Source organism: Martes martes, assembly GCF_963455335.1.
Source record: "Martes martes genome assembly, chromosome: 2".
In the NCBI taxonomy this organism is placed as follows: Eukaryota; Metazoa; Chordata; class Mammalia; order Carnivora; family Mustelidae; genus Martes; species Martes martes.
Window position 1 is genome coordinate 205,661,106 of NC_137889.1, and position 16,259 is coordinate 205,677,364.

Below are 16,259 nucleotides of genomic sequence, written 5' to 3' on the forward strand. Positions count from 1 at the left end.
ATAGATGAACTATGAGGACATTATGCTGAGTGAAATAAGCCAATTACAAAAGAACATATACTGTATAATTCCATTTATATGAGATACGTAGAGTAATCAAATTGACAGAGACAAAAAGTCTCTGTTAGGAGTTGGGGGGTGGAGGAAGGAAAGGGGAGTTATTGTTTAATAAGGATAGGGGTTCTCTTTTGCAAGATGAGAAAAGTTCTGGAGATGGATGGTGGTGATGGTGTTACAACAGTGTGAACATACTTAATGCCACTGAACAGTCCACTTGAAAATGATTAAAATTTTATATATATTATACCACAATTTATGTACATATATCTTATCATAATTTTTAAAATATAAATAATTTTTCTTAATTAGATGATAGAACAAAGCAAAAAAATTATCACTACAAAAATTATAAATATAGTAGGGGAGACAGACAAGAAAACCAAGAATTATAATACAGTGACTAATGGAAATATTAAAAACCAATATGAAATTTATTTTTTTATGTTAATTAGGGATGAAAATACTTTATTTCCACCAGTATGAAATTTAAAGAAGTCTGGTTAAGAATTTTTTTTTTAAATATTTATTTATCCACCCTGGGAAACACTGTGGGTGTTCCTCAAAAAGTTGAAAATAGAGCTGCCCTAAGACCCAGCAGTCACACTACTGGGTATCTACCCTAAAGATACAAATGTAACTTTATTGCTTATTTTTCATCCAGGTAGCATCTCTCCTGATTATCTACTCTCCAAATCCCTATTTATCCTTAGCTCTGCAGACAGAGTCAAGCAAGTATACAAGTTAGACAATTTCCCCTTGAAGTCCATTTCCAAGGTATTTACACTCTATTGTTGGTTGTTCTCCAAGAATCAAGAGACTTACTCCAAAAGATGGGGGTTGGGGGGGCAGGCAATGATCCGAGGGGGCGTGTACACCTGAATGTTTATAGCGGCAGTGTCCACAATAGCCAAACTATGGAAAGAGCTTAGATGTCCATCAATAGATGAATGGAAAAAGAAGATGTGGTATATATATACAATGGAATTCTGTGCAGCCATCAAAAAACCCTGAAATCTTGCCATTTGCAATGACGGTAGATGGAACTAGAGGGTATTATGCTAAGTGAAATAAGTCAATCAGAAAAAGAAAATTATCATATGATCTCTCTGATAAGAGGAATTTGAGAGGCAGGGTGGCAGATCATGGGGGGTAGGAAGGGAAAAAATGAAACAAGATGGGACTGGGGATGGAAACAAACCATAAGAGACTCTTAATCTCAGGGAACAAACTGAGGGTTGCTGGGGGGTGAAGGGGAGGGAGAGGGTGGCTGGGGGATGGACACTGGGGAGGGTATGTGCTGCGGTAAGTGCTGTGAGAGGTATAAGACTGATGATTCACAGACCTTTACCCTGGGGCAAATAATACATTGTATGTTAATTTTAAAAAGATTTATTTATTTATTTGAGAGAGAGAGAGAGACAGTGAGAGAGGGAACACAAGCAGGGGGAGTGAGAGAGGGAGAAGCAGGCAGCCAGATGCGGAAACTGATCCCAGAACCCTGGGATCATGACCTGACCTGAAGACAGACGCTTAACGAATGACTGAGCCACCTAGGCACCCCTAAAATTAAGACTTTAGTAGGTATAATTAAGTTCTATGGGAATACATGAGACAATCAGGGGCAGAGTATAGCAAAGAAAGGCATTTTAAGTAAAAGGAACAATGCTAAGATCCTAAGTCCTAAGAGAACACGGTCCATTTGGTAATCTCTTAAAATAAGTTTAAGCAGTAAGTATGGAACTAATAAGAGGTGAAAATGAAAAAAGTATGCATTAAATCAGCAATGCCTTTAATGTTAAGAAAGCACTGCAACTTGAATTCAAATCTGACAGAATGAAGCCAAGAAACAGATGAGAAATGGATACAGCCTAGAAAACCTTGAGCAAGGGTGTGTCAAGATCAGATTTGCATTTTAGAAAAATCACATATATAAACGTAAGTTTATCTTGACTACAAGACAGAAAAAGATATCTATCTTCAATGAGAAGCCCAAAAATCATTTAAAAACAATCTAAATGTACTTTGAAAAATCAATAGCACAATATAAAGATAAAACCTTGTGATAAAGAGAATTCAATAGGAAAGCTGCTTCAGTGGTTTAAAATTTGTCTCAAATGAATTAAAAAGGCTATATAAGGTATCAGTTGACAGTAGAAATTCTCTCTCCTACTGAACTTAATGCTAACAATTCTAATAAAGTTTAACAGAGGTCTACCTATGCCTTTTGGAAGAGCCAATAAGTCTGCCTATAATTAAAAGGTGAAGTTATGATTAGTGTGTAAACACATTATATAAATGATCCAAAGACCCAGCAATGACATCATTATAGTCAAATGTAAAAGAGGTGAAATCTTGGCATTTACCAAATACTCATTCAGACACTTCTGCAAATACCACAATTGTTTAGTATATAATTTTCCCACCTAATTAAAAAATTTAAGGAACTCTCTCAAACTCAAAACGAGTAAAAAACAAAACAAAACAAAACAAAAAACACTGCACTGAGACATCCCTCTTGGTTAATCCTCTCCACCAAAACCTCCCAAAACCTCCCTGAGGACCGGTGGGGTCCCTTTTTCATCAACATATCCAAAGCCTTCCTTACTTTCAGCCAACTGAAGCCCACTTCCTGAACCAGCTCCAAATTCAAACCCGTTCCACTTTTTCTTCGGGCGCCATACCTGCCTCCCATGACAGTCCTCAAGACACCAGCCTCCTTTAACATCACACATCTCTGCTGAGGGCCAGAAGAGAAAATTCATTCACCACCACTACCCTCAAATTACAATCTCTCCATGCCTCCTCTCACTGAACTAAAATGAGAAGCTTCCCTAGATACAATGCAAAGCCTCAGGAAAATGACAAATCACTGCCATTGACTTCACAGTTGTCTAGTAGGTGGCTTTAGTATACATCCCCTCCCACTTTACCCTTCCCATGGTTAGTTAATTTACCCTCATCAAGAATACACTTTCTAGTAATGGGTAATTAGCATTTGGAAGTCTCTAGTCAAATCTGCCACCCAGAGGTACTTCCATAAACCCTTAACCACAAAGGAAATTAGAAATAAGCTCCTAACTGGTAAAAAGAGTCATGTTAGTATAGCTCTGAATTAAAGACCAGTCACCATGGATGTGTTTCTAGAAGTATTGAGCACCCCACCAGGCAAGAAGTAAGAAGAGAGCTGGATATATAGAAGGAGAAGGGGAAAAAGAGTACCAGTGGTGTTTGCTTGGGAGTGATAACCATGGGTCATGGGCTCCACGTTGACTAAGGAAGACTCTGAGGACAGGAAGTGGGTGATTACTAACGAGAAAACAAAAGGGTTAATGGATTAGAGATCTCAAAGTCAAAGAACTGCTAGATTGGGAATACAAAGGCAGATAAACCATGAAGAAAATGAAATACTTGAGGTCAAGATTTGAGGTGTTACAGCTACTGGTGATGACAAATTTTAAAGTATGTAATAAAAGAGAACTAGGCCACACTAAGGAACTTGCTGGAAAATATAGTTAAAATTCTGTTACCAATTAAGTAATTACTATCATTGTGATAATCTTCTGTTCATAGAAAACTGCATATAAAGCATATTAACACACTGAAACCAAAAATTCAAACAGAAACCACGAAATACTACTGTCTCGTGGGTATTAATTTAAATCTATTAAACTTAACTACATGTCCTCTAGAGACAAACTGCCTGGGTTCAAATCTCAATTCAACGATTTACGAGCTGAGTGCCTCCATTTCCACATTGGCGAAATGGAGCTGTTATTAATACCTACTTCACAGGATTGCCAAGGACTATTTAAGTCACTACGTAAAGAGCTAAGAATAGTGCGAGGCACATAGTAAACACTAGACAAATGTTAGCTAGTATCACTGGAGTTTAAGACTTCACTACTTTCATGATAAAAAACTAAGGAGACTAAAGTAATGGACTGATTTTGAGATAAGGTATTTTGTTCCAAGCATACATTTAGTACGTGTCACATTTCTTATTAGTTTGGTTTATAATAATAACCCTACTTGTTGCACTAAAACATTACAAGATGGCAGAACAGCCCTTTTTAAACCTAAAAAGGAGGTAAATAAATAGCTTAATAAACTATAAAGAAATATAACCTGCAATGACTGGTGGTGATACTTGAGTTGTCTGTCCTGTAACTGCTTTACTATTAATTGGTTTTGCAAAGATCAGCTTCGTGATTACTGGACCAGAGGTTGGTGTTCGAGGCTTCTTAGCAATCTGAAATATATAAATAACTATGAAGACGATCTGTTTCTGTAAAACACCTATTCAATCAAAATTAAACAGAAGATTGATATATAGAAGTACATATGAAACCAGCTCAATTGACAGATTATATCTAAGTAATCATGTTAACAACACCTAAAATGCAGCCATTCATCAAAATACTAATGTGATCCCATCCTTAAGTCAATATATAGCAATACCTTTACATTTTTATTGTAAATTCTTATCTTAGTCTATAGGACAATATGCATATGATGAAAAACAAATGAGTATTTTGACATGTTTAATAATAATGCTTATTAATGATAATACTAAAACACTACAACGTAGCAATATTCGTTCTCAAAATAACAAATTATTCAATAATAGAAAGACAGAGTCAATTAAGAAAGCATAATGTAAATGATGAAGCCACTTGTAAATGCAATTACATTGGCCCCTGGTAGCAAAATATAAATACACAATAAAGACAGGCTTATGACTAGATCTTCAGCGTTAGAGATATATCTATATATTTATATATATAGATCAGGGGTAGATATACAAAGAATTGAACAAGTCAATGCCCTAGGATACAAAGAGTAAGTTTGGCAAAACAAAGACTACTCTAAAGACAAAGGGGCTAGAAATGTTATTTGCTCAAATACTGTTTACTAGACTATCAATTCTTTGAAGGTAGGGTTTATACTCATCCCTGATCTTATTGTATCAGCACACTGTTGACCTGAACTAAAATTCTCCACAAGTCAAGGAGGGTAGAGTTATCAATGTTTTAATACTGAAATTATCAATGTATGCTAAGATATAGATAGCTTCTTCTAAAAGTTAGGTGCAGAAATTAGCTATGATAGGGAAGACATTAAATATTAATTTTATTTTTTGTCAGATATGAAAATTGAGGACCTAAAAGTGCTAATATTGGAAATAATGACTTAAAATGAATTAACATGACCAATTTGAATGACAGAAATATACCAGAAGCTGCAATGGATCTCAGAACTACATAAATATCAGCTTTGTACTCAAATTATAAATTAAACTAAATAACACATTACTTTATACCTAGAATATTTTATTTTCTTATACTCAGAACATGTGGCTGACAAAACAAAATATAAATGAAACACAAATTGCTTTAAAAAAAAAAAAAAAAAAAGGCAAGGAGACCCATTACCATACTAAGAAAAAAAAATATCCAGCTTGCAAAACTGGTATGTCCAAATAAATGCATGACTATACTTAAAAAAACTGATGCAGTTTGGGAGACATAAAGGGAATATATTTCCCAACTGTGTTTACAGGCCTAAAATTCTAAGATATCAGAATATATCATCTATTGACTTAGTCTAATAATCTCAAAAGGAAAAGGTATTGATGTTCTCTTGGGGCGCCTGGGTGGCTCAGTGGGTTAAAGCCTCTGCCTTCAGCTCAGGTCATGATCCCAGGGTTCTGGGATCGAGCCCCGCATCGGGCTCTCTGCTCACTGGAGAGCCTGCTTCCTCCTCTCTCTCTGCCTGCCTCTCTGCCTACTTGTGATCTCTGTCAAATAAATAAATAAAATCTTTAAAAAAAAAAAAAAAAGAAACCCACGTCTTGTAATAAATATTCTTTTTTGGGGGGAATATTCTTAACTATAAAGATTAGGAGCTTAGAGTATTTCCCTATTTTTAATTGGTTTTCACAACCATATGACTATATGAATACTTACCAATCAGAAAAACAATCTAAACAATATGACCAAAAGCACATTAATTATTTAAATGAACAATTCCAATTTGCCCTTGTTATGTTTCTTTAGTGGCACACTGTTGAAAATAACGATTTATAGTTCCTTCAAAGAACCATACTTTTTGCATTATTAAATTCTAAACTACTCTAGAACAAAATTACTTTATCAAGTAAAACAAAGCATGAAGTATCACTTTTAACAAATTTATGTAATCAGCAGACAAAGACAAAGATGACTCAAACAAGGAATTTTACAAGTAAGATAGGCAAATATATGATCAAATAATATACCCAGGTAAATATTGGCACTGTAGTGTATCAGTTCAGGAGCTAATAAGGAGTTACGTTGTTCCAGACTGTTTGCTGTTAATCACTCTAATATATTATGCACAAGGAACATGGGGAAGTGTTTACATATCTGTAATTAAGTGTTACGATACTTCTTTGTTACTGCCTCTGGCCTCAACTGTCACCTCTTTCTTTCGTTTTTCAAGATAGGTCTCCTTTTTCACCCTTACCTGCTGTCCATACCCTAACAGTTTCAATACTCTGATTAAACTTAACACAACACTAGGGGGTCCTGAGTGGCTCAGTGGGTTAAAAGCCTCTGCCTTTGGCTCAGGTCATGATCCCAGGGTCCTGGGATCGAGTCCCGCATCGGGCTCTCTGCTGGGCGGGGAGCCTGCTTCCCCCTCTCTCTGCCTGCCTCTCTGCCTACTTGTGATCTCTCTGTCAAATAAATAAAACCTTTAAAAATAAATAAATAAATAAACTTAACACAACACTGAGGATTGTCTAGGAAAAAAAACAGAGAATCATATACACTGTTTAATACTAAACCAAATATTTTGGTGCCTAAAGAGGAAACATAAATGTGTAGCTTCTTATTTATTTATTTTTTCCTGTGCTTTAGAGCTTTGTAGGTTACTTTGGAGTTTCAAAGATTTGAAAGAGTTGCCTAAAAACTGGACAAGTGGAACAATATTCTAAATGGGGTTTCTTTCATTTTTGTTTGCTTTTAAATAAAAGTTCTTTTTTTGGGGTGCCTTGGTAGCTCAGTCAGTTAAGTGTCTGCCTCAGTTCAAGTCATGATCCCAAGGTTCCGGGATCGAGCCCCACATCGAGCTCCCTGCCCAGGAGGCAGTCTGCTTCTCCGTCTCCCTCTCCCGACAGGTGCTCTCTCTCTCTCTCTCTCAAATAAATAAATTTTTTTAAAAAAGTTCTTTTTAATAAATAAAATCAGCTTTCATAAAAGTTAACAATAATAAAAGGAGTTATAAGAACTAGACCCCAGTCTTTGCTGTTGTTGCCAGTACTTAGGGGATTATAGTAGAAAAGTTGTGGATACAAGTAAACTGGTCATTAAATAGCATGTATACAATGTCCTAGTAAATGAAAAAAAATGACATTCTGGTTTTCATTATCAGTTTATTGTGAACATGGTTATAATCCATATCCCCAAAGCCAGGTAAACTCTCACAAACTAATAAAAACAAGTTTTAAAACTGATTTAAAAAAATCAAGCTGAGTTCAAGATGCTTGACGACGACAGTGTATCTCATTCAAGAGACTCTCACCAAAAGAAGTAAAAGGAACTCAGAGATAAGCGGGAGATGATAATAAACAAGAAAGAGGGACATGTGGGTGGCTCCACTGGTTAAGCATCTGCCTTTGGCTCAGGTCATGATTCTAGGGTCCCGGGATCGAGAGCCCCATGGTGGCTCCCTGCTCAGTGGAAAGTCTGCTTCTCCCTCTGTCTCTGCCCCTCTCCCTTGCTCATGCCCTCTCTCTCCCTCTCTCATATAAATAAGATCTTTTTAAAAAAATTTTTAAAAAGCATTAAATATTTAATAGTGGCAGGAGGGACATGAGCAAATTACAAGGTTTGAGAAATCAAACAAAGTGCTTAAATAAAAAGCCCATGAGGGGCACCTGGTTGGGCTCAGATGAAGAGTATGCAACTCTTGATCTTGGGGTTGTGAGTTCAAGCCCTATGTTGGGTATAGAGATCACTTAAAAACAAAAGCTTAAAGAAAAAAAGCCCATGAAAAATAAATTTCTCATTATTTTACCAACACAATAACCAAAACATCATTACTTCTAACATCAGCTGAGCATGGATAGTTCCCCATATCTTCCTTTTCCTTATAAACCTGCATCAGTTCTCTAAGTCATGTCCATTCCTTTTTTCTGAGCAGTGAATCTTTCAAGCAGGGAATATATTTGTGTTTCCTGATCCTAAGTGGATCATTTTATTTTAAGATCAGTGATGACCTAAAAAGGCCTATCTGAGCATGAAAACTGGGAACCGTTTAATATATGTTCTATTAAACTTTTATCTTAGGATCCTATTCATACTAATAATAGGCACCATTTTCAAGGGTCCTCAAACTTTTGAGAACCACATCAAGTACTATCTTTTATTATGTATTTCATCATCATCAAAGAGCCATCTTCCAGCTAAAGTCAGAAACTCAGAGAAGATAAGTAACCAATCCAAAGTCGTACACGTGGCAGGGCAGCACAGAGGTGACTCAAATCCAGCTGGTCCACTTCTAAAGCCAATGTGTTACCTTCCATTACGTGACACTGTCTTTTCCACACAGCAAATACGAGTGATGGCAATGGACAGGAAACTGCAAAGAGGTGGCACACACGGGCTAGTATGCACTTTGCTGGCTCCAAGGATTGCTCAGAGCAAGCAAGTTTTCCTAGACTCTGGCCATCTGTTAACTGAAAAAAATTATGTCTGTATGATATTTTGACACCCCTGCAGCAACTCTGCCATCTTTACACCAGCAGAGCGTACTTGCAATAGAACTACTACTGAGAATAAAATGCACTTAAAAACGAGTAAAGAGGTATAAATGCACTAAGTTGGAATTGAACAAAAATTAAGTTTGCTCTAAGTTCTCTAGCAAACATTTTCAAAGCATTAGACATCATACTTTATGGAAAAGAAACCACACAATTACTAATAGCAACATTCAAAAGAATTCAGTAACAACTATGCATTTAATCACCCTACAAACACGACTATGAATCAATTTAATTTTTAACATGCATTTGAATTAATAAGCTCCCTTTTTTTTTTTTTTTTTTTTTTTTACCTGTACTGTTTTTAACTGTTGGGTCTGTAACACAGAGGGCTGAGTTGTAGTATTAATCAGTTGACTTCCTGGGGTCAATGCTGAGACACCAATGACAGGTTTCACCTCTGGCCTCCCTCCAATGGTAACTACTTTAATTTGCTGCGGTGGTAACTTAGCATCTCCTGACTGGGCCTGAGTTGTAACTTTCTGAGCCTGGGGTAGTTGGCTATGGGGTAGTGCTAAAACAATTGGTGAACCAGACTTGCCCAAAGTTGTTAAAATTAACTTCTGTCCATCTGGTTTAAGGGTCTGATTGCCAAGTTTAAGATCTGATGTCTGTGATACTTTGTTTAAAATAATCTGATTGGCTGATATAGTCACAGGAGTCTGAGCACCAAGTTTTTGAAGGCCACTTGGAAAAGCTGGTTTCACTGTGGTATTAGAATCTGCTTTAGTAATTGTGGTATTCACTGCAACTTGGTTAGTGTGGTTACTGTACACTGTGATTGGTTCCGTGGAAATGGGCGTGGCTGTAGAGTCCCCAGTAGAATTTATGTTGACAATTTCTTCCAGTTCTGTCTCCATGGGAATTGGGGATGACACAATAACAGCCTCAATACTATCATCCTCCACTAAAGTTATACCAGTGTCCATTATCTCCTCTGGAAGCAAACTATTCACCTCGGCTGGCACCACCTCCATGGTCGTTCTCCTGCTAGAAGGTGGATCAGGCGCTGCAAGAAAAGTTGAAAATGAATAAATTATTAGTTTTCAAAACAGATTTAGGAATAAAATTATTCAAAAGAAATGCTAGTGACAAAATAATCATTTGTTGCTGATGTACAACTGAATGAAGGACATTCCTGATACCTATTTGGCTTACATCACTTCAACATACTCTCAACCTTCAGGAATCTGAAATATAAGTCACATGGGACACAAAACTAGAAGCAAATATTCTCATGCGCCATGTCTCAATCCAAAAGTATACTGCATTCAGGACACTCCTTTCCAATGCCCACTCATAAAACTTTTTAGTCTTTGGCATGTCTGAAAACCTTATTTCTTGCCAGTTATTGTTTTTTTCCTATTGACAGACTTGAAAACTGCTGACTCGCATAAAGATTTAAATGTAAACAAATATTGGAAAATATCTTCAAATCTCCAGGGAGCTAGGTTCTAAGATGAGGATAGTTTGCCATCTACAAAAATCCATTAAATATTCAAATTAATGTTAAAGGAGTTCTAGAGTAATCCATCTCGGCAGATGCAGATTAAATGACTTATCTGGCTCAAGTCTGATCAATTAGCTTCAGACCAAAAACAAAAACAAAAACAAAAGAGCTTTACTTGGGAAGAAGATTCTCAAATACTCCTTAGCCATTTAAATGTCAAAAAGGAAACCAATGAAAAGGGTGTAGAAGCCAGTCCCATTACAAAAAAAGCGGTAATAATAATAATAATAAAGCAAATTAGGAACAAGTCAGAATTCTGATGCTTTTAGTCAAAGGTTATGCAGAACTTCCAATGAAGATATCAGTACCATTATCTTCACATATTAAAGAGAGTACATCATGTTCCTGACTGACTAAATAATGTTATTTGCCCATACAATATTAAAGATGAATACAAACCTAGTCAGCAATTCTGTTTCATCTTCCCTTTTTTAAAAATACAAAACTGCAATACCCAATCTGAGATTAAGAGTAACACACATGGGCACCAAATTATAATTATTAACATTGACAAATACTAATAGTACCAAAATTAATCATTATTGAACGCTTGCTATATACCAACAATGGCATAATTAATCCTCACAGTTCTGTGATAGTATCATTACCACTCCCATATTACAGCTGAAGAAACTTAGATTAAATAATCTGCCCAAGGTCACATAACTAGTAAATGTAGAGCCCAGACTCAAAATCAGGATATGTTTTACACCGAAGTTCTTAATTTTAATCACAAAATTACATTGCCTTAAATTTTTACCACTGTTTTGTTTTTTTTTAAGATTTTTAATTTATTTGACAGAGAGAGATCACAAGTAGGCAGACAGGCAGGTGGTGGCAGGGCGGGGGGGCCCTCCCCGCTGAGCCTGGTGCGGGGCTTGATCCCAGGAACCTGAGATCATGACCTGAGCCAAAGGCAGAGGCTCAACCCACTGAGCCACCCAGGCGCCCCACCACTGGTATTTTTAAATGAAGAAAAAACATGTCTACTCCTTTACAGTCAATCCCCTACCCTAGAAATCCCACCCGGCAGAACCACTCTTCTGCTCTATCACTATAGGTTTGACTTTTTGCCCACTCTAGAACTTCACATAAATGGAATAATAAAAATGAGCTTTTTTCCCTGAGTATGTTGAGATTTGCCTTTACTCCTTCACTTACTACGAGTTCTGTTCCTTTTTATCGCTGAGTAATATTCCATCGCACAAATCTACCATGATTTGTTTATCCATTCACCTGTGAATGGATGTTTGGAAATTACTTCCAATTTGGGACTCCTAAATAACACTGCTATGAACATTCAAGTTTAAGTTTGTTATGGATACATACCTTCATATTTTCTGAATAAATACCAAGAAGTGGACTTGCTGTGTCATAAGGTAAATTTATCTTTAACTTTCCATGAAACTGCCAAACTATTTCACACCATATACACCCACCAGCAACGCGCAAGAGGACCAGATGTCCCACATCCTGAGTAACAACTGGCATTGTCAGCCGTTCTAATGGGTGTGAAGTGGCATCTCACTGTAGTTTTCACTTGCAATGCCCAGATGACTAACAACGCTGAGCATTTTTTCATATATGCAGTGTATTTGTGTATCTTCTTTTGAAAAGTACCTATTAAAATCTTTTCCCTTTTTAAAAAAAAGACGGGTTTTTTTGTCTTCTTACTGAGTTGGGTAAGTTCTTTATATACACTATAAAATTACCACTCATGGGGCACCTGGGTGGCTCAGTGCATTAAGCGTCTGCCTTCAGCTCAGGTCATAATCTCAGGGTCCTGGCATGGAGTCCCGCACCGGGCTGTCTGCTCAGCAGGGGGCCTGCTTCCTCCTCCCCCTCTGCCTGCCTCTCTGCCTACTTGTGATCTCTCTCTCTGTCAAATAAATAAATAAAATCTTTAAAAAAATAAATAAAATCACCCGTCACGGTAACTTGTAGCTCAAACGAATTACTAGCGTTTTGAGATCCCAAAGTAATAGGACTTCTCTCCATGCAGCTCTTTCTGATCAAGAGAATCCTCTCTGACATTTATGGGAGTTTAAAGTAGGCATGTAAAAACACCACACCAATTACACCTTCAGCAATGGAAACAGTACCAAACGACAAAGGGCCTAACCCACAATGTCACATTAGCTTCCTTTCCCTACTGCAAACCTTGTCCACGCCCCATCCATTGCATCTAGTGCACTCCATCCCCCGCAGAACAAAGCAGGATGATGACTTGGTTGCCATAAGTATCCAACACAACCACAGAAGTAACTCTCTGCTCTCCCTGAAGTTCTCCCAGCATATCTGGACATGTGGGCATAGCCTCTGGTACCCCCTTAAGGACAGGGAGATCTCTGCCCAACCTCTATTCATCTTCCTCCTTCAAGCACCTGAAGTCAAGGTGCAGGAGGGAGAAGTCAAGTCATAGGAGACGGTGGTCTGGCCGTGTGCTTACTTGCAGTTTGAAGTACTCACAGTTACAACTCAACTAAACAACCTTCTAACGCACCCAAAATTCTAGATCCTCTGACACTCTTTCTGGTGTCCTATTTCTGACCATTATTTCAGCTTTGGGGGCTCCTTGACTCAGCGGTTATTATAGCCACACTGCCTCTCAGCTGGGGCTATGGAGTTGGTGCAACAACCAAAGCACCATTTGGGCTCTCAGTGCAACCCCTAAATATCCATTAAGAGGTACAACACAGGATGACATTGCCCCTGCCCCTGCCCCCCTGTCCACCACGTGAGTGAGAGCATTCACCACCAGATGCCAGAGTCTTTTCATATCCCCTAACCTAACCCACAAGGCTGTCACCTTCCTCTTTCAGGAAGCTAGGTCTCTATCAGCACCCCATTTTCATGGCCCAAACTGCCAAGAACTATGAGGGATCTGAGATTTTAGACCCTCTTTGTAAGCGAACAAAGTATCCTGTTACCATTTCACAGATACTAGCAGACCACACTGTAGTCTTGGGGAGAGACACAGGACTTATTACAGCACAGCAAGGAACACGAGCATCACACATAGGTGAGTTCTGGCTGCCCACAAGTTCCCCATGGTAGACACGGAGAGGCCCAGGTAGATGTTGTGCAGGCAGGCAGGGGGTTTGTATCACAACTCATAACCCTCAGCTCAGTCAATCTGGTTCATTTATAATGAGCTGAAGCACACCTGCCCTTCTGTCCACAGGAAGATATTATCTTTATTATACTGCACAACAAGCAAATCTGCCCGTGGCTACAGCAGGAACCGCTGTATCTATCATTCAAGGCTGTATGCTATACAAACATCCTAGAAATAATTATTTAAAAGGACAGTCACTCCCTCATTTGCAAAGACCAATAGAAAACTTATCTCCCAAACGATATCTCTCTACTTATTTCAGCAAAGTCTTATAATTCAAGTGTACGGCTCTTGCACATAAATTGATCCCTAAACATTACGTTTTTTGATGCATTGCAAATAGTCTTTTCCATTTTCCAATTGTTTGCTGCTAGTATATACAAATACAGCTGGGGTTTTTTTCATATTGTCCATGTAGCCTACAACTTAGGTAAATTCATTTATTGATTTTTAGTGTTTTTTTTTTAAGATTTTATTTATTTATTTGACAGAGAGAGAGATCACAATTAGGCAGAGAGGCAGGCAGAGAGAGAGGAGGAAGCAGGCTTCCTGCTGCACAGAGAGTCTGATGAGGGGCTCGATCCTAGGACCCTGGGACCATGACCTGAGCCGAAGGCAGAGGCCTTAACCCACTGAGCCACCAAGCGCCCCTTTAGTAGCTTTTTGCTATAGGTTCCTTACGATTTTTTACAAACACAATCCACGCTGTCTGAATATAACATTTCTATTTCTTCTTTTCCAATTAGCATGCCTTTTATTTCTTTTTCCTTTCTTTACTACACTCGCTAGGACCTCCAGTAAAATGTTGAATGAAAGTGGTAAGAGCAGACAACTTTTCCTTGTTCCCAATCTTACTTGTTAGCTGTGGGTTTTTCGTAAATTCCCTTTAACAGGCCGAGGAAGCTTACTTATATTCCAGTTTGCAAAGTTGGACGGGTTTTTTTCCCCCAATCATAAGCGGGTATTTCTATCATATGCTTTTTCTGCAACTACTGAGATAATCGCATGGTTTTTCTCTTTTAGCCTTTGAATTATATTGATTTTTATTAAGCCAATTTTGCATTCCTGAAATAAGCCCTACTCAGTCCTGACGTATGATACTTTGTATATTCCTAAATTCTATTTCCTAATATTCTGTTAAGCATTTTTGTCTACACTCATGAAGGATATTGGTGTGTAGTCCTTTTTCTTATAGTGGCTATCTGGGGATAGTGCTAGCCTAATAAAATGTGTTGGGGCATGTTGCCTCCTCTTCAATTTTCAGGAAAAGTCAGTATAAAATTGTTACTATTTCTTCCTGAAATGTTTGTCAGAACTCACCAATGAAGCCATCTAGACATAAAGTTTTCTTGTTTTTAACTATAAATTCAATTTCTTTAATAGATGTGGAGTTGTTTGGGTTATTCAGTGACCTTTGATATTTGACAGTTTAGTCCTCCAAAGAATTTGTCTATTTCCTCTAAGTTGCCAAATTTATTAGCATTAAGTTATACATATATTATTTTATATTAATGTCTGTTAGAAATGTCAACTCTTCATCTTCATTTTGGTAATTTGTTTTCTCCTTCTTTCATCAGTCTGCCTGGAGATTTATCAATTTTATTGATCTTTTCAAAGAACCACTTGGCTTCACTGATTTTCTCAACTCTTTCTCAATTTTTTAATTTAATTGACTCTTACCTTTATCTCCTTCCTTCTGCTTGCTTTAGGTTTAATTTGTTCTTCTAGAAGCTTAAGATAGAAACACAGATCAGAGTTCAGTAAACTATAGTCCACAGACCAAATCAGGCCCATAGTCTGTTAACTGCTCTCCAGCTAAGAATGGTTTTTACATTTTTAAATAGCTGAGGGGGGAAAAAAAGTGTATACATAAACATATACCAGATTTACATGGCCTCCAAAGCCTAAAATTATTTGCTATCTGGCTCTTCCCAGAAAAAAAGTATGTCTAAAACCCTCAGATTTCTTCTTCCCTAAAATAAATACTTAACATTAAAAATTTGCCCCAAACCTCTAGCTGAATTCTACTAATGTTATTTTGTTTTCAATTTATTATCATTCATTTCAAATGTTTTCTAATATTCCCTGTGATTTTGTCTTTGACACACAGAAAAATAAAGAAGTGTGCTATTTGGGGATTTTCTATCTTATTACTGATTCCTAATTTACTCCTGTTATTGCCAAAGAACGTAATATTCTACAACATTTCCATCATTTGAAATTTGAGACTTTTTTCATCGTTTAGTATATGCTCTATCTTGGTGAACAGCGCATGTGCACCTGAAAAGAACATGTATTCTACAGTTGCTGAGAGCAGTATTTTACACGTCAATTACACCAAGTTGGTTGATAGTGTAGTTTGCATCTTCTATATTGTTACCTTTTCTTCTTCTATCAATTATTGAGAAAGGCTATTAAAAATTCCTAAATATGATTGTGGATTTGTCTATTTCTCCCCATCTGTGCGGGTTTTTTGCTTCAAATATTTTGAAGCTTGCTATTCAGAATAACATGTCTTTTTACTTATCCTGTTAAAAAAAGACTAGGAAAAGGAGTATATTGGTGGCTCAGTCATTAAGCATTTGCCTTCAGCTCAGGTCATGATCCAGGAACCCTGGGATCAAGTCCCACATTGGGCTCCCTGTTCAGCAGGAAGCCTGCTTTTCTCCCTCTCCCACTCCTCCTGCTTGTGTTCTTTCTCTCCCTGTCTCGCTCTCTGTCAAATAAATAAAACCTTAAAAAAAAAAAAAAAAAGACTAGGAATTACA

At 37.4% G+C, this 16,259-nt stretch overlaps 1 protein-coding gene across 11 annotated transcripts in view; it reads right to left on the minus strand.

Moving 5' to 3' along the window:
* Positions 1–16,259, minus strand: part of LIN54 (lin-54 DREAM MuvB core complex component) — a 67,680-nt gene that overhangs the window by 44,242 nt on the left and 7,179 nt on the right. For 4 of the 11 annotated variants that reach the window (XM_080797707.1, XM_080797703.1, XM_080797706.1 and 1 more), the window contains exons 2-3: positions 9,157–9,872; positions 4,186–4,309 (exon numbers count right to left, since the gene is read on the minus strand). In XM_080797707.1, the coding sequence (XP_080653833.1) occupies positions 4,186–4,309; positions 9,157–9,840 (808 nt within the window). In that variant the 5' untranslated portion in view covers positions 9,841–9,872. Of the gene's footprint in view, positions 1–4,185; positions 4,310–8,554; positions 8,795–9,156; positions 9,873–16,259 lie in introns of those variants that run through there. The other 7 variants (XM_080797712.1, XM_080797704.1, XM_080797713.1 and 4 more) reach the window with 4 other exon arrangements.